Source organism: Oryctolagus cuniculus, chromosome 8, assembly GCF_964237555.1.
Source record: "Oryctolagus cuniculus chromosome 8, mOryCun1.1, whole genome shotgun sequence".
Lineage (NCBI taxonomy): Eukaryota > Metazoa > Chordata > Mammalia > Lagomorpha > Leporidae > Oryctolagus > Oryctolagus cuniculus.
The window spans coordinates 58,953,182-58,972,685 of NC_091439.1; the positions used below are offsets into that span (position 1 = coordinate 58,953,182).

The following is a 19,504-nucleotide window of genomic DNA, read 5'->3' on the forward strand; positions in this document are numbered from 1 at the left end:
AAAAGAATTAGAATTAAGGACTGATACCAAGAGAGCATGTACTATATTGATAACATGTTATTTTGAGTTAAAAATTTTTCAAAGGAAATGTAACACAATGTAAATGCTTATTAGGTCTGAATAGAGAGAACATTGGTGTTCTTTAACTGTGCTGCTCCACAGTGTGAGTACATCATTCAGTAATTTTGGTAGAATAGTTTCATGGAAACTATTTAAGTTTCCTTCTTGATTCAGACCCACTCCTAAAAATTACTGGGGTGTTTTTATATAACTCCTGGGAAAAGTTCTCCAACAATAGTATTATGAAAGTAACATTGATTTATATAGTTAGTGTGGTTAGTCTTGTGAGACTATCATAAGTCACGTGGGATGGGAGATAATTCCTTGTGGGATGGAAATGTCTAGCACATAGCAAATGCTGAGCATTCTTGACCCAAGACATTGATTTCCAGTAGTAATCCTCTAATCATGGGGCAGTAAAAATTCTTCCTCATATATATCTGAAAAGTGTCTATATATATGTATGTATATGTATATATGTATGTCTATATATATATATATATATATCCATATATTCAAAAACCCTCTAGGAAACAGTCCTGTCAATATAGAGAATCTTAGCAAGAGAGAAATGAGGGGAAAGAGAATTCCCCTGTCTACAATCATTTCCTTTCTTTGTTTCTTTTTTTAACTTATTACATTTATTTGAAAGGCAAAGTGACAGAAAGAGACACACAGAGAGAAAGAAATCTTTCATTCCCTGGTACAGTCCTCAAATGGCCACAATGCCCAGGGCTGGGCCAGGCTAAAGCCAAGAGCCTGCAATTCTATCCTGATCTTCCACATGGTTGGCAAGGGCCTGCCCAAGTATGTGGACCATGTTCTGCTAGCTTCCCTGGTGCATTATCAGGAAGCTGGACTGGAAGTGGAGCAGCCATGACTGGAATTTACACTCCCATATGGGATAACAGTATTGCAATCTGTGGCTTAACCCCCTGTGCCAAAATGCCACCCCTTACAATTCTTTTTCCTGTCACAGTGAGTGTACATTTGAAATTTAACAGAGAAAGTTAACATTTTAATAGAAAGTTTTTTTTATCTTTATAATTTTTTTGTCTTATTGGGCTATTTCTCAAGTCTGGGTAATATAAAATGTTGAGACCATTTTAAAATTTAATTTTGCAACAGATTTTGTGTTTAATGTAAAGATTATAAATAATGAGTAGTGGTGGTTGTGGTGTGAAGTGCAAAAATTTTCTAGTTATTAATAGCCACATTTCATCAGTTTCTATGTACAACATCCTTTTTTCCCTTGCACTATTTTCTATACTGCTCTATCTTTAAAATAATTGTTGAAGTAACTTTCTGTGCCTCTAACAGCAATGCAGGCTAGGATTCATCAAGGGCAAGAGTGAGTACTTTGATAATGAGATCCCAAATTCAGTCTCCAACTCAGGAATTAATCCTATCAAAGTAAGCCCTCATTAATCTTCCATCATTGAAATGCAGACTTCCATTGCAAGAGAGATTGTGATTTCTGGCTTCTTTCCATTTGCTGTGGGTCACAGAACTCTGAATATGGAGCAATGCTGAAGCTTGAATAGTTAGGAATACTGTGCACTGATGCGATGCTTAGATTATATATGTCATGGTAGTTATGAGATTTACATATAAATAGGTAAGTAATGTGTATTGGCACAATTGAAGCCAGAGTGATTTTTATCTTTTTTGTATTGGTGTATGTTTCTGCTTCTGAAAATATACTAGGACTTTAAAATGAGAGTAGTAAAGTATGCATCTTTATTCTTAAGGGAACTGTTTTCCTGAAATGCTATGAATAGCATTCAACTTGAAAATTATGAAAAGTTGTCAAGTGGCCATTAAGAGAAATGATAAAGGCTGTATCTCAGAACTATTTGTGTCTTTTGAACTACTGTCACAGCTAGAGATAAAACTAATACATTCAGAGATGTGCCGGCAAAATCATTGTCGTTTAACTCTGATTTGAAAAGATGCTGGCAATAGTATTAATTTTCTCTTTCCTTAAAATAAGCTTATCACTATCATTTTCTAAATTTAAATGTAGCCAATTTTTTACTAATATAAAATGTGAAAGAATTGCCTAGAAATATTTGTTTGTTTCTGGCTTCATGATATTGTTATTACATTAAAGATATTGAAATTATAATCTAAAGAAGAGACTATTAACTACAAGCTTTTCAGACTTTAGCAAGGTATGCTTACAAGAAAAATTTGTAAAGGGCACAGTATTTTGAATAAAAGTCCTGCTAACTTGTAGTCCATCTAGGATGTGACTTCTAGTAACTGCTCTGTTGTCTCTAGCATCAGCTTCTATTGCTCTGGGATCCATTAACATCCTAGAATACAAACGACTTACCAAGATCTTGTGTTAGTCAGTGATCCCATTGTAACAAATACCTGAGAGGAGTTACTTATGAAGGAAGGTTTCCAGGTTCACTGAGGGGCAGCCACATTATGCTGGTGTCTGATAACAGCAGTGGATGGTGGGCATGTGCAAAGAAAGGTCACAGGCCAGCCAGAAAGAGAGATGTAGCACTATCTTTGTCTACCTCTCTGTGTTCTCTCCTACCAACACTGCCAAGACTTGGATCATTGTGGCTGTGTCACAACCTAATCCAATCCTATCCCTTCCCATGGTGCCTTCTTCAGACACCATAATTAGATTATGTTCCATCGTATGTCCATTGTCATAAGATTCCAGGGATCAATAACGCTTGGCCTTTTGGGGGACACCCAAAACATTACTCAAATTATAATAATTATAATAAAGCTTGTTTACCTTTCATACAGTGCCCAGACTTTATAAATCAGAGAATGTTACCCCATCTGGATATAATCTAATAATGTGTTGATAATTTCTTATTTAAAAAGTCATACACACAAGTTAAATATCTAACGGGTATTCCCATTCAATGACTCTTTACATGAACCCCTTACCACTCCAATCTGTTTGAAATTTAATGTATCCTTGTACTAGCTATGAGACAAGTGAAAGTGTAGCATAATGCATCAGTGCTCTAACTTCTTGGTCTCAGGACCCCTTTCTATTCTTAAAAATTATTGAGGACCCCCAAAAGCTTTTGTTTAAGTCTGTTATATGAGGGTACTTCAAAAAGTTCATCCAGAAGTTGTGGTTATTGGGAAGTTGCCAAGTTGACAGTAAGTCGTCCTTTCAAGTAAAAATAGTATTCCTTGAAAATAAAAAATAAACACCTAGGTTGCTTTACAGCTCAAGTAATTGCCCAAGTGCTCTTGCTCAAGACAATCCCTGTACTATAGTATGTAGCACAAGAGCTTTACACTGATTTTCCATTTGTTTCACAACTTTTTAAAGAAATATTTAATAAAACTGGTTTTTCTCCCTCACAAACGTATAACTACTTTTATACTGTGATGCCACTGCCTTGATTTGTGCTTACATGCTAGCTAGCAGTGTAATTCATCTGTGAGTTTGCACAATTAGTGCAAATGTCATCAAAGTAAAAGGAGCACAAAATATCTTTGTATTATTATAGTTTTGATTGGTGGAGCCCTGACGGGTCTTGAGGACCCACAGGCATCTGTGACTATGAATTAATAATGCCAAGATAGAGGGTAAGCCCTTAGAGGCTGGTGCCAAACGCACCAGGGTTCTAAATCCTAGTCTTCAATATACTAAGTACATATCATTAATTAAATTAGTCTCAGCCACAGTCTTCATAGCATTAATGTAGCTTATAATAAATATTACCTTAGAGAATTATTGTGATCATTAAGTTAATGCATGTAAACTGTTCAACAAAGTCCCAAAAAAATAGTATTAAGGGGTTAACCATAATTGGTATTTTTTAAATTATCCTTATTATTGCAGTCTGATCATGCTGCACAAGTTCTTTGGTTACATTGATATGATTTACATTTAGAAAAGCATTATTTTGGCCAGCACTTGTGGCTCACTTGGCTAATCCTCTGCCTGCGGTGCCTGCACCCCAGGTTCTAGTCCCGGTTGGGGCACCAGGTACTAGTCTCCATCGCTCCTCTTCCAGTCCAGCTCTTTGCTGTGGCCCAGGAGGGCAGTGGAGGATGGCTCAGGTGCTTGGGCCCTGCACCTGCATGGGAGACTGGGAGAAAGCACCCGGCTCCTTGCTTTGGATCAGTGCAGCACTGACCGTGGCGGCCATTAGGGGAGTGAACCAACCGAAGACCTTTCTCTCTGTCTTTCACTGTCTATAACTCTCTCTCTCTGTCTCTCTCTCTCTCTCATTGTCTAACTCTGCCTGTCAAAAAATTTTTTTAAAAAAATTTAAAAATTTAAAAAAATTGAAGAAAAGCATTATTTTATAAGCTCTGATGAATATATTATTTTGCTGCATCAATTAATGAACACCATCTATCAGAGGAAATGTTTTTAAAGATTTTATTTATTTGAAAGTTAGAATTACAAAGAGAGGGAGAGGCAGAGAGAGAGAGATCTTCCATCTGCTGGTTCACTTCCCTGATGGCTGCAATGGCCAAGGCTAAAAGGCTGGGCCAGGATAAAGCTGAGAACCAGGAATTTCATCCCAACTTCTCATTTGAATGGCAGGGGTAGGCCCAAACACTTAACCATCTTCTGCTTTTGCCAGGCCATTAGCAGGAAGCTGATTTCTATATATGAGTGAAATCATTAAGTACTTGTCTTTCCATTCCTGGTTTATTTTGTTCTTCTGTTCAACCCATGTTGAGAGAATTTCAATATCTTATGGCTGAATAATATTCCTCTACTTATATGTACCTCTTTTCCTTCATCTATGCCTCTGTTGATGAACACTTATGTTGTTTCCATCTCTTGGCTATTATGAACAGTGCTACAGTAAGCATAGGAGTGCTAATGACTCTTTGACAAACTAATCTCACTTTGTCTATATTTACTCAGTAGTAGGATAGCTGAATCATATAGTAGTACTATTTTTTTAATTTTTTGAGGAATCTCTCTACTGTTTTATGCAGTGGACTGTTTTCCATACTGTTTCCCCTGATAGATATTCAACCAGCAGTGTACGTGTGTCTGCTGTTCTCTTCATCCTCACCAGTACTTGTTACCTTTTGTCTTTTTGATAATATGCAATATAACAAGGATGAAGTGATATTTCCTTGTGGTTTTGATTTGTAATTCCATAATCGTTAATAATGTGGAACATTTTTTCGTAAACCTAATGGTCATTTGAATGTCTTCCTTTGAGAAATGTCTGTTTAGATCACTTTCTATTTTTAATTGGATTATGATTTTTTTGACTATTAACTTGTTTGAGTTCCTTATGTATTTTACTTATTAATCACTTATGATGTAGATCACTTACAAATATTTCCTCCCACTCTTTAGGTTGTCTAATTGCTTCTTAGTCAATTAGAAAACATTGTTAGACTAGGTAATCTAGCGCAGACCTACTGACAGCATACTGGTGATCTTATTATTTGTGAATTCCATGTTGAGAAGTTGTTATAATTTATTTGTAACCCCAAAATCAATACTTATGGCACTTGCATGGACTGTTTCCTCAGATTGACCAACATTTTGATCTTAATCTGAAATCAAATAGGACAGTGTCTTGTTTCAGCTATCATACTGTAAACATGTGCCCTTTTCTTTTTTTAAAAAAAACTTTTATTAATGAATATAAATTTCCAAAGTACAGCTTATGGATTACAATGGCTTCCCCCCATAACGTCCCTCTCACCCCCAACCCTCCCCTTTCCCACTCCCTCTCCCCTTCCATTCACATCAAGATTCATTTTCGTTTCTCTTTATATACAGAAGATCAGTTTAGAATACATTAAGTAAAGATTTCAACAGTTTGCTCCCACACAGAAACATAAAGTGAAAAATACTGTTTGAGTACTAGTTATAGCATTAAATCTCAATGTACAGCACACTAAGGACAAAGATCCTACATGAGGAGTAAGTGCACGGTGACTCCTGTTGTTGACTTAACAAATTGACACTCTTGTTTATGACATCAGTAATCAACCTATTGATCATAATGATAGGACTAAGAACCAAAGGGATCATATAAACAAGAATAGTGTCTGCAAATACTACCTGATAGAATAAAAAAGGGAGAGAATGATCCAACATGGGAAGTGAGATACACAGCAGACCCATAGAATGGCAGATGTCCTAAACAGCACTCTGGCCTCAGAATCAGCATGCGGATCCGGCTGAAAAGCCCATGAGAGTATTTCAGGCATGGAAAGCCAAGACACTCGGTGGGGGGGGGGGGGGCCCTAAATGAAAGATTTCCGCGAGTGAGATCCCAGTGGAAAGAACGGGTCATCAAAGAAGGAGGTACCTTTCTCTGAAGGGAGGAGAGAACTTCCACTTTGACCATGGCCTTGTCTAAATATGATCAGAGTCAGTGAACTCAGGGGGCTTCCATAGCCTTGGCAGCTCATGACAAGAGCCTAGGTTGATTACTGATGCCATAAACATGTGCCCTTTTCACCGTCTATTTAGTGTCATGCATTTTTCTTTGTGATTTCACTGTTCAAAATGTCCCCAAGCCTAGTGCTGAAGTACAGGAAACCTATGGTGTGTCTTACAGAGACATGAGTTACTGTGCTGATAGTCATGTTTTCAATGTTAATAAATAGTGGAATATATGTAGTAAGGATTTTTTTTTTTTTTTTTTTTTTTTTTTGGACAGGCAGAGTGGATAGTGAGAGAGAGAGACAGAGAGAAAGGTCTTCCTTTGCCATTGGTTCACCCTCCAATGGCCGCCACGGCTGGCGCGCTGCGGCCAGCGCACTGCGCTGATCCAAAGGCAGGAGCCAGATACTTATCCTGGTCTCCCATTCGGGTGCAGGGCCCAAGCACTTGGGCCATCCTCCATTGCACTGCCGGGCCACAGCAGAGAGCTGGCCTGGAAGAGGGGCAACCGGGACAGAATCCAGCGCCCCGACCAGGACTAGAATCCGGTGTGCTGGCGCCTCTAGGTGGAGGATTAGCCTATTGAGCCGCGGCGCCGGCCAGTAAGGCATCTTTAACACAAAAAATAGGTTGCGTGTTGTTCAGCTCTTACAAAATCTGTGTACCAAGACTCACCAGAACCTAGCAGAAAAATGGAGTCTATCCCTGTGTTTCTCTTAGTTATAATGGTTCAGCGTTCACTGATTTTGGGTTTGTAGTGACTTTAAAGACCATAACTCCATGAATAAAGTAAATTCACTGTATTTAGAATTCCCAACTGGTAGTTTTGGCAATGTGATATAGAAGATTTATAAATAACTGTTTTGCTTTCATTCATATAAATGTATATAATATATACTATGTATAAAAGTTGGAAACTATCAATTCCTATTGTTGGAAAACACATGAATTATGTACCTTGTTAATAAGGTAGATAGGAAAGATTTATAGTGTCTAAGAGATCTAGAGTGTCTCATTTTATTGGTTAGTTCACTTGATAAAGGTTATTTCAGAAACAGAAATTTCCAAATGGTGTGAATTTCACAATTACTACACAAACATGGTCATAGAGGGGAATTTCAAAAATCAAATAAAATTGGCTATTGTTGTAATAGTAAAACACAGACACATACAAATATATGGATAGAAAGAATGTGTGTTTGTAAATTTGAAAATCTATTTGATAAACCATTGCACAAAATATTCATTTCAACTAGAATTTACATTCTAAGAAATATTTTCTTTTAAATGATTTATTTTTATACATTTTCAAGTTGCTCAGCCCTAATTTTCTGCTTTCAAAATCAAGCCCCCTGACTTTGTTCTTCCTAGTAATAGTTTGGAATTTGACATTAATAAATCTTCTGGAAAGTCCTCAAGAAATGCTGAAGTTGCTATTTGAGCTTGCTGTTACTAGGGGGCAGTATTTACCTAACTGATGGAAGTTTAGGGCCGTGCTAAATCAAGCGTACATAATTTCATCATCTGAGGAAAATACTGAGAGCATGTATGACTTATTTTCGTTGGGTTTCAGTTTCCAACTTTAAATAAGTAATTAGCTAATAATACCTTTAATTTAGCAATACTAACAGCTAAATATTTTTATATTTGTAATCAAATATTTCATTACCTACCCTTTTTAAAAAAAGCCTTCCTAGTATCCAAACTTATTCTATTTTGCTGTCTTTTATGTGAGACCAACTGTATTGTGAAGCCAAACCAGTATGCTGAGAGTTTTCAAATATCAATTAAGCTTCTAAAAGGGAAAAATAAAGAACAAATAATTAACAATACAGTGTCATAAATTACCTATTTATTTACCTGATCTTCATTTAATTAGTAAGAGGTGGCTGGTACTAGTGAGCCCCCAGAGTTGTAATTTATATTAAATATATATTTTTCAACCTGACTTACTATTTTTCAAATACTAGAATAAGCTTTGTTTCACTTTTTTTTTTTCAATTCATTTGAGATACAGAGAACACCCCCATCTACTGATAGACACCCCTTCCCAAATGCCTGCCATAGAAAAGAGTGGGCTGGGCCAAAAATTGGGAGCTGGGATTAAACCCGGATTCCCACATGGAGGGACACAAATACTTGAGCCATCACTTGCTTCCTCTCAGGGTTTGCGCAGGCAGGAAGCTAGGTTCGGGCTCTGGAGCTAGGCAGCCAGCGTAGGCACTCCAAAATGGGATCTGAGTATCTTAACTGAAAGGCCAAATGCCTACCTTATTTCACTTATTTTTAATAATATTTTATAATTATATTCAAAATGTAATTATTTAACAAAATCTCAAATTAATTTTTTCAGGTTTTCCCACTACTTGATATGAAGGATTTTTGATACATAAAAATTAACTCTTATTAACCTTTAATGTCTCAGAAATGCTTTTGTATAACATGAAAAAATACCTTTAAAATCAGCATACTAATATTACATTTGGATTAATGATGGTTTTGAGTGTATGCTTTGATGAAATAAAGATATTCTATAAGTCCTGGCAAAAGGGTGATCTACATTTCTAATGTAGGCAGATATTATTGTATATAGTACAGTATTTGTAAGAATAACTTCAATAACCTATATTCTTTTTTATTTAATCAATGGAGTAGACTGAAACTGAGCTTATTTACCATTCAGTTTATTGCTAATCATTAATTATCTCTTATTTCCTTTTACCCATCCTCTGTCCCTTCTTTTTCCACCCCTAGCTCTATGCCATCCCTTGGTTTCTCACCATGTTTACTCGTAAGTATCATTTTCCCTTCTCTTCTGATATTGTATTAGCCAAAGGACAGCTCCATTCTTCCCCAATATTTTATGTTTGCAATAAGAATATTTGCTGTATCTTTATGTAATTCTAACATAATAGAGTTAGAAAATAATTTCAATTGTCAGACCCATGAATATCAAAAACAAAACTGTATGGAATGAAAACCAATCTTAATCATGACGTTCATACTTGTCATGACCCCTTTCAGAAAAGAAATAAATGTCAAAAATAGTATTTAGGTAATTTTTTAAATCAACTTTTACAACCAAAACAGGTTTACTTTTTAGAGATTCTCTAATTACTAATCGTTTTTTTTCCCCGAACATTGATTCCCCTAGAAATTAAACAGATTACATGAATTTATAGTTCTTTAATTAGTTATCAAGATTAATACATTGAGCATCTTTACCTAAGTATGATACAGATGATAAATAGAATGATATTTGAAGTATATCCATATTCATTGTCAAGGTTAGCTATCCACAGTATTGTTAAATGAAAAAAAGAAAGTTGCAAAAAAATAGAAAATTACTAATGAGATTTCTTGGTGGGAATTTATAAAACAGTTGGTTAGAGTCTATAATAGAAATGTAATTTTAAGATGTCTAATGAAGCTTTAAATTTACAAAGCCAAATAAACATTTTGTAAAAATACTTTAGTAATGTTAACTATTAGATAATACTTCTGACCATAATGTAAGTCATTTACAAATATCTAGTAAGCTACTTGTTTTAATTTTTATTATATTAGTTTTTTTTTAACTTAGTGATCTTTTTCTGTTATTTTGCAGATGTTTTTCCACTGCACAAAATTTTTCACCTCTGGGATACCTTACTACTTGGGAATTCCTCTTTCCCCTTCTGTATCGGAGTAGCTATTCTTCAGCAGCTGCGAGACCGGCTTTTGGCTAACGGCTTTAATGAATGCATTCTTCTCTTCTCTGACTTACCAGGTACAGATATAAACAGATAGAATCACTAAGTGAAACATGACTGTAAAATAATGAGATATTTGCAAAAATAATCACCCAAGCCTTCAGACTCTTTTCTGCTTAGGCCTCATCATTCTTCATTATGTTCCTCCTGCTGACCCAGCGTTGTAGATACAATTCTGGACCATGCTAGCTCACTGCGTGCGGTTTGCTTCCATCTCAGTAATGCCACCAAAAGGGTAAAAGGCCAAGGCACAATAACATATTTGCCCTTTTGTTTAGGACAGGGCTGTTTATCTTCAGTAATTGGGAGTAAATAAAAGCCACTTGGGAAGGTGTTTGAGAATCTGTGTTTATACAAAGATGTAATTCACATGGAACTTTGCTCCCTCCTGGCCACAGCTGCTTGCTAACAATTTGACAGTTTGAGAAAAGGAAACACTGGCCTCTCTGGAGGACAAATGGAGCTCCTGAGAAATTCTCTCATGCAATACAGGATAGTAAGTTAAGCTACATAAGGTGTTCACAAGTGAGGGATTGAAAATTTAAGAGTTGAAAGTTTAATTGCAGCAATGTGGAGAGTAACTATAAACTAAGCTTGATGTTATGGTTGAAAAGATGAAGTCAACTAGGTTAACTGAAATGTAAATCTGTAGAATGATGTTACTAAATCTATAACTACATCTGTACATGTTTTTAGAAAGTCAGATGAGTTTTGGATGAAAAGATCCTATTTCCTAACAGTGGTTCATTGATTCCATATCTTCTGTTAGTTCTACTGCTGTTCTCTGTTTTCAGGTAGGAACAAGTTACTGCTCACAATAAACAAACTTATCATTATCCAAGAAATAAATTTGCCTGAAAACCAAAGAAAGAAAGATATTTTAAGATTATATTTATTAAGCACTTTCTTTTTTTTTTTTTTTTTTTACAAAAGCATTATGGAAATCTTTATTTCTAGATGAGGCCATTTATGGATAACATACAGGTCTTTCTGCACATATTATCCATGATTTGATTCTTCTGTAAAAATGTTGGCACCAACCATATCAGAAATTCATATATTATCACAACTGTATTCTGTTCTACCACCAAACTACTATGTCTACATTTAGTAACTTCACAAAATCAAATGAATGGAATCCTTTGGTTGTACACAATAACAAGCTTCGATAATAATTTTAAATTTGTTTTTCTTTTTTTAAAAAAGGCTATCCTTCAGAATCTGATATTAAAAAATACTGACATTGCTTGGCATTATACTATTATATATGTATCGTGATGGTTGGTAATGATTCCCCAAACCATGATTTTATGAAAACAGAAAAATTATTACAGTAACTTTATTTGAAAGGAATTTTAGTAGTTAATGTGCTAACTACTAATTTTAGTAGTTTAGTAGAGAAGTTGTTAGGACTTTTTGGACACCAACTGTAGATTTAAATAAATATTTGAACACTACTGTAAAATAACACAGTATGAATATTGTGGACCTGTATATATTTTTTTTAAAATCTCACTCCTCCTATCAGGGGAATTTTTAAAATATTCAAGTAATGTAGCAGAAAACAATGCCTTTGATATAAGATTAGGCAAAAAGCCACACAATTAATTTTCTCTTCAATCAGTTTTGGCCGAGGAACACTACCAATCTTACAGGCCAGTTGATGTTCGCTTTTTCATGCTCCGTCTCTGAGCTAAGCTTGAAGCAGCAACAGGCTCAAGAACTGGTTGAAAGGTCTTGTGAGTCAGGGCAGAAAATGTGGCAACCACTGCTCCCTTAACAGCATGTGATGCATCACTTCTCTTTGGCTGATCATTCCGCAACTGATCACTGTGAGTTATCCATGAGTGCTTTAATATTTGCTCAGTAGTGTACCGTTGATGAGGGTCCACATGAAGCATATGGGAAAGCAAATCCTTTGCTCCATCTGAAATACCATCCCAGTTTCCACCACTCAAGGAGAACTTTCCATTGCCTATACGCAGTAGTATCTCTTCAGGAGTATCATTGGGGCCATTAGCAAATGGAGTGTAGCCAGCCAACATCGTGTAAAAAAGGACTCCTAAACTCCAAATATCACAAGCAGCATCATATCCCTGTTGCATAAGAACCTCAGGTGCTACAAAGTTTGCAGTGTAGCATGGAGTTAAGAGAAGTCCATTTTCTCCTCGAAGCTGTTTTGCAAACCCAAAATCACAGATCCTAATTGAATCTGCATTGGCTGATTCATCCATGTATAAAATATTACTAGGTTTAAGATCACGATGAACAACTCCTTGACAATGAAGATAGTCAACTGTCTTAGTTATTACATACAGTACATCACTAGCTTCCTGTTCTGAGAAACTTTTTTGTTTGAGAATACGATCCAGGAGTTCTCCTCCTTTCATCAAATCTGTAACAAGGTATATGTATCTACCATCATCAAAGACATCCTTTAAAGTAATAATGTTTGGATGCTGTCCATAGCGCATCAGAATCTCAATTTCTTCTGATGGGTCTCATTTACTTTTGTCAATGATCTTCACTGCAAATTCCATGTTGGTAGTTTTATGTACACATCGCTTGCAAACGGAATAGGAGCCAACACCGATATCCTCTTTCAATTCATACACTTCACCAAATTGTGCAGCATTTCCATTTATCTGAACAATTGGTAATACATTTGCACTTGTGATAGGAGTTATTTTATATTCTTCTGCAATAGACGTTGCAACAAAGCTGAATCCTTTGAAGAGTTGATGAGCATTTGCACTGGCTGGTAAACCAGGAGAATCTTTAGGTGTTTTTTCAGTAAATTCAGGATCAAAACAAAAAGTATCATCTGGTTTTCCAGAAGCAGGTTTGAAAGGAGGTTGAACTTCTCTTTTATATAATTTATTCCAGTCAATATTTGCAAAAAAAAAGGTGTCTTTTTATTTCTTCAACTCCTTCTGAACCCAATCTATTTGCTGGATTCCTTTTGAATAGCATCCTTAGAAGACTCTGTGCTTCAGCACTAAGAAACTGAGGCATTCCAAGTTTTGCTTTTAATATCATATTCATGGTCTCGTTTCTGTCTTTACCTTGAAATGGCAGAGTACCAGTAAGCATTTCAAACATAAGTACACCATATGACCACCAATCAGCACTCTGGGAATGGCCTCTCCTATTTACTACTTCAGGAGCCATATACTCTACTGTACCACAAAATGAGTAAGCCTTCTTTTCTTGATCTACTGACTCTTTGCTGAGTCCAAAATCTGTTAACTTGATATGTCCTATTTCATCAAGCAAAATGTTTTCTGGCTTCAGGTCTCTATATACAATCCCTAATCGATGCAGATGATCCAAAGCAAGGGCCAATTCAGCAAGGTAGAATTTCACATCTTCCTCTGTAAACAGAACTTCTTTGGATAATCTTGTGAAGACATCTCCTCCCCTGAGAAAATCCAGTATTAAATACAGCTTCCCTTCAGTCTGAAAGGCATAGTGCAATTTGACAATAAATGGATGATTTACTTCCACAAGTATATCTCTTTCCATCTTTGTCCGAACTCTGTCTCGAACTTTTAAAGAAGCCTTTTTTAACACCTTCATTGCATAGAGCTGCCCAGCATCAGGACCAGTCTTCTTTCTAACAAGAAAAACCTTTCCAAATGATCCCTGACCAAGCACCTTGAGCAGCTCAAACTGTGCAGGATCTGCTTTCTCATATCCTTCTTTAACGTGATGAGTAATAGGGATTTCTTTAACATCTTCATCCTGGCAAGAATCTGCTTCTCCCTCTTCCATTGGCTCATCAACCATTTTAACACCATTTACCTGATCCTCAGTTTTCTCCTGATGTTTGAGGAATGGAAGACAACAGCACAGGCTTAAGTTGGAATTGGCCCTACGGCCAGATGCTCTACGATGTGTCCTTCTAAAACTCATTGCGTCTCAAAGTGGGTCCTGTCTATGTATGTTCCCCTTGGAATACAGCCTTAAAATAACCAGAGCAGAGCTGGAAGAGAATGATTCGAAGCGAGATTATGCGCTCAATCTGAGTCTCTCAGTTTCCAAGTAGCAATCCTGGGGTCCTTTAGTATGGCAACCGCCCTTCAGGTGACTGGCTGCAATCAGAAACAGGCCGAGTGGCCCTCACAGGGGATGTGAGCCTGCCTGTGTACTGCCAAAGCTCTGGAGTAGGATCCACTGGAAGGTCTTGGTGCCCCATAGAAATGACTTTCTCCTTGAGTTTCAGAGATATTAAGCACTTTCAAAAAGAACAGGTAGCCTACTGGTTAGACTGATTTTTATTTTTAGCAGAATATTTGTATTTGATATTCTATCATCTCTATTCAAAATCTTTACTCCTTTTGGAACAATAATAGCAAAAATGCCTTGTATTTATTTAAAACTTCCCATCAGTTAAAAGTATCACTATCAACTTTCTAACTTATCAGATTTTAATTAAAGAGAATTATTTCTTTTGTGAACAAAAATGGTTTATTTCTTTTCTTTATGACAATCGATTTATCTTTTTTTTCTTCTGACTTTGAAAAAAATAGCTAGTTTCACAAACCAGGAATACAGTCTGTACCCTACAGATATTTTCCTGTCATTCTCAGCTTGCCAAAGTAAACACAGGATGAATTATTAGGATTAAAAGAATTTTCCTTGTCAGTTCTAAACATATATATATATATGTATGTATGTATTAGACATGCTGATTATACATTTTCAAATCAAGCAAATTAAATACCTTTCCTGTTTCATGCATAAATGTTCCTATTAAACACTGGTGAAAAAAAATCTGTTTTCATTTTTTATAGGCAGTTTAGTGGCACTTCTACTTGGCCATTTAAAACAAAATTATTTCTGGACCAACACTGTGGCACAGCAGGTGAAGCCACTGCCTGCTGCACCAGAATCCCATATCAGGACTTAGCTTTGAGTACCAGCTGCTATACTTCCCATTGAGCCCTGTGCTAATAATGCTCCTGAGAAAGCAGTGGAAGATGATCCAGGAACTTGGGTCCCTGGCTCCCACATGGGAGACCCAGATTGAGTTCCTGGTTTCTGGCTTGGATCTGGCCCAGCCCTAGCAGTGGAGGCCATTTAGGGAGTGAACCAGCAGACAAAAGATCTCTTTCTGACTCCCTCTCTCTATCATTTTGTCTATCAAAAAATTAAAATGAATCTTTAAAAAATAAATTATTGCTGAGGGTGTACATTAGCCTAACAGGCAGATAGGATATCCCGGTTGTCTGCTAATGTGGTCTCAGGGAGGCAGCAGCAAAGGTTCAAGTACCCATATGGGAATCTTGAATTCCTTGCTCCCAACCTCAGCCCCTGATCATTGCATGCATTTGGGAAGTGAATTAGCAGAAAGGAGCACTTTCTCTCTCTCTTGCTCCTTTGCTCGCTCTCCCACTCTTTGTGTGTTTCTTAAATTAATTAAAATATTTAAAAAATTATTTCTGAAATCAGAAAGTAGGCAAATGCATTTGTTATAACTGGCCGATTGACAAGGTAAATTCTGTTTACTTTTGAAAATAAGATATCTTCTGTTGATTTGAATTGTCTTGGTCCACAGTGCCCTTTTCTGACTTATCAGTTCTTTGGTCACTTCTATGTTGAGCTCCTCAACTGTGCTTGATGGAACTGGGAAGTGATCCTAGCTCAATCATAGCCATTTAAACATAAGGAAATGACTTCACCTCTTTGTATCTACTTTATTTTTGTAAGATTTATTTATTTATTTGCAAGGCATATTGACAGAGAGAGGGAGAGAGAGATTGATCTTCCATTCACTGGCTCATTCCCCAAATGGCTATAATGGCTGGGGTCAGGCCAGGCTGAAGCCAGAAACCTAGGACTCCATTTGGATTTCCCACATTAGTGGCAGGTATCCAAGTACTTGGACCATCATCCATTGCTTCCCAGGCACGTTAGCAGGGATCTGAATTGGAAGCAGAACAGCTGGGACTTAAACCAGCACTTACTATGAGATGCCAGCTTAACCCACTGCACCACAATGCCAAGTCCTCTATTTCTTCATCTCCAACTATATGAGCATGGTAATAGTACCCACCCTATAGGGTTGTTGAGTTAAGTCATTACATCCAAATGACTTAGAGCAAAGCCTACCAAAGATCAAGTGCTATGTGAATCATAATGAATATTTATGCCATTATTATTCTTGTACCTTTCCATCTTATCAGGACATGCTTTCCTTTTGGTAGTATAAATGCAATAATCTCATTACCTTTCCCTATAAATTACAGAAGTAAGTATCAATCAGATTTTCTTCTAACAGCAAAAGCTGATGAAATAGCCAAGAGATCCAGTATGTTTTCTATTAAGTGTATGCTTTAATAAAAAGAATCTTGGCCAGCGCCGTGGCTCAATAGGCTAATCCTCCACCTGCGGCGCCGGCACACCTGGTTCTAGTCCCGGTTGGGGCGCCAGATTCTGTCCTGGTTGCTCCTCTTCCAGTCCAGCTCTCTGCTTTGGCCTGGGAGTGCAGTGGAGAATGGCCCAAGTTCTTGGGCCCTGCACCCATGGGAGACCAGGAGAGGCACCTGGCTGCTGGCTTCAGATCAGCGCGGTACGCCAGCCGCAGCAGCCATTGAGGGGGTGAACCAACGGAAAAGGAAGACCTTTCTCTGTCTCTCTCTCTCACTGTCCACTCTGCCTGTCAAATAAAAAAATCTTTTCACTGCCCAGAGCAGAGAGTAGTACATAGATAGCACAGGTTTTGGAGGTAAATCAAGCATGGCTGAGTTCCTAGCTCCACTGTTCATTATTGTGTAGACTGGGAAACTTTCTGTAGGGTACTGCTGCTTTTAAAAAAAAATGACCTGTAAATAAAGTACGATGTGATTTCATGTCCCATCTGTGGACCTACTGGCCGTGTGAACTTTGGTAAATTATTTAATCTTACTGGAAAGGATCCTATAAAATATGGATAATTTAGTAAAATGGAGATAATATGTGCATTATGGTGTGAAATAATGATAATAAAATAGTACATCCAGGATAATATACATAATTATTTTATGGATGCATAACACTTAATATTTTAAATACATGAAGACTGTGTAATAACCAACTTACCTAATTTTCTGCTCTTTTCTTCTTTTCCTTTCCTTTATAGTAATTCTTTTTTTTTTTTTTTTTTTTTTTTTTTTTTATAAGGCAGAGTTAGACAGTGAGAGAGGGACAGAGAGAGGTCTTCCTTCCGTTGGTTCACTCACCAAATGGCTGCTACGGCTGGCGTGCTGCGCCGATCCGAAGCCAGGAGCCAGGTGCTTCCTCCTGGTCTCCTATACTAATTCTTTAATTCTTAAACAGATAACTCAGCAGAAAGGGATAATTATTTCTGCCAAAAATTGTTCTCAACTTTTATTGCCTTGTAGTAAATGATGTTGTGTGATGTTACATTCCAAGGAAGTACAAGTAGTGCTAGAGAATTTTCCTAAAGTTCTTGATATTATTGGTATGTATGTCATTTTGATACTAGAGACCAGTACATTTGACATTTCTCAGGAGAATCCAAAAATAGTGGCAGGGTGTTATAGAAGAAATATTGGACTTTGCACAGCACAATATAATACTGGATTTGGGCCGGTGACATTAGGAGAGCAGTTTCTAGTGTTAGCCAATTTTTAAACCCTCTTTTTAAACCATTTACAAAATGGGGTTTACCAGTGTTCATTCTGTTCTACCTCTTGGATATCATCCTGCTATAATATTCACTTGGCTGATTGAAGGAAAAAAATTATTTTGAGAGTATATTCATAGTTTCGAAATTGAGTTAATATCTGAATAAAACCAATAAGGTAATATTTTAAAGTGGATAAGAGTTCAGGGTACATGTCCTTTATACAATAAAATTTTAAGCTGATATATTGATGTCATAAATATGAGTGTAGTTGATATAAGTTCCTTGAATACGTATATTTGCATTCCTGAATACCTTCAAAGACAGGAATATTTAGATGCAAGAAAGAAGTTTTTCTTAGTGAACCTCTAGAAAGTAATTTAAAAAGCCATTAGGAAGACATTAACTTATTCTCAGAAATTAAAATACTGATATTATAGGCAGGCACTTTGCACCATTAGATGCTGCTTGAGATGCCCACATCCCATATCCAGGTGCCTGTCTCCACTCCCAATTCTAGCTTCCTGCTAATTCATGCCCTAGGAGGCAGCCCAAGTAGTTGGGTCCCTGCCACCCAACCTAGAGGAGTCATAGACTGAATTTTTGACTCCTGACTTTTGCCTGGCCTACTTCCTACTCTTGTGATGTTTTCTCTGAACTAGCAGATGAAAGATACTCATTTCTTTCCTTCTCTCTCTCTCTCTCTCTCTCACTCTTCCACTCCGCTTCCTCTCCTTCTCCCTCTCCCTCTCCCCCTTTTAAATATAGTATGTTGAATAAATGCTCATTTTAACATTAAAGGAAAATATATTTTTAACAATTTCAAAGGGAAATACAGAGTATACTCAATATACTTTTCTCATGTGTTCCCCCAAAGTACTACTTTAATACCTTAGGTGACTGGAGGAAGGTACTTATCTATATTTACTTAAAGCAATACAATCTTTCTCATTATTCAGAATAGCACAGACTATTTTATGAAAGTAACATATCTTTTGACCAACACAGTTTTGTACAATTTCTATGATCTAGGTTAAGAAGACCAGGTTTTTTTCAAATAACATGCAAATAAGTTGAGACTAAAACAAAATGAGTGCAGTTAGAAAAACTCAGATGTAGAGCAAGTTGTAAAATATACAAACTCTTCAAAGCCATGACTCATTACTTTGTTGTTTATACCTAAAAAGAAATTGGACAATTGGTAAAGATGAGAAAATGAGTGAGGAAATTCAATTCGATTTATATGAAATTTCAAATAATTTTAAGGATTTAAAATGAGGAAAGACTAAGAACATATTCTTGATTGTGAGTTCTCATAGACCTTTTAACACATTTTTGACAAAACTCAACCTATTTTGCATCCTTGTATTTGTATCAGAGAATAATATTAAGCTCGATTGACTTAGGGGGCGGAGCCAAGATGGCGGAATAGTGAGGGCGCGCACCGATAGTCCGGGAAAATTTAGTTTAATAAAAGGGGAGTTACGGTAGCCTCAGAAAAAAGAACCAGGAAAATATTGCAGAGGAAACTCTTCTGGATTGAGTGGCCACGAATCGGAGGACCTACTGGGAGAACAAGGTCGCCCACTGCGCGGAAGCCGAGCCGCGGGACCGAGCCGCGGAAGCCGAGCCACGGGACCAAGCTGCGCAAGCCGCAGGCTCTGCGCATGCCAGTGCTTGAAGGGGAGTGCGTGC

General features: G+C 36.9%; 1 protein-coding gene and 1 pseudogene across 5 annotated transcripts in view; one reads left to right on the forward strand and one right to left on the reverse strand.

The window, feature by feature from the left end:
• The window catches only part of TBCK (TBC1 domain containing kinase), a 243,249-nt gene that overhangs the window by 105,393 nt on the left and 118,352 nt on the right, over positions 1-19,504 (forward strand). For all 5 annotated transcript variants that reach the window (XM_008267520.4, XM_008267519.4, XM_070047778.1 and 2 more), the window contains exons 21-22: positions 9,182-9,218; positions 10,035-10,196. In XM_008267520.4, the coding sequence (XP_008265742.2) occupies positions 9,182-9,218; positions 10,035-10,196 (199 nt within the window). The remainder of the gene's footprint in view (positions 1-9,181; positions 9,219-10,034; positions 10,197-19,504) is intronic.
• On the reverse strand, positions 11,714-14,187 carry LOC138843515 (ribosomal protein S6 kinase alpha-6 pseudogene; annotated as a pseudogene).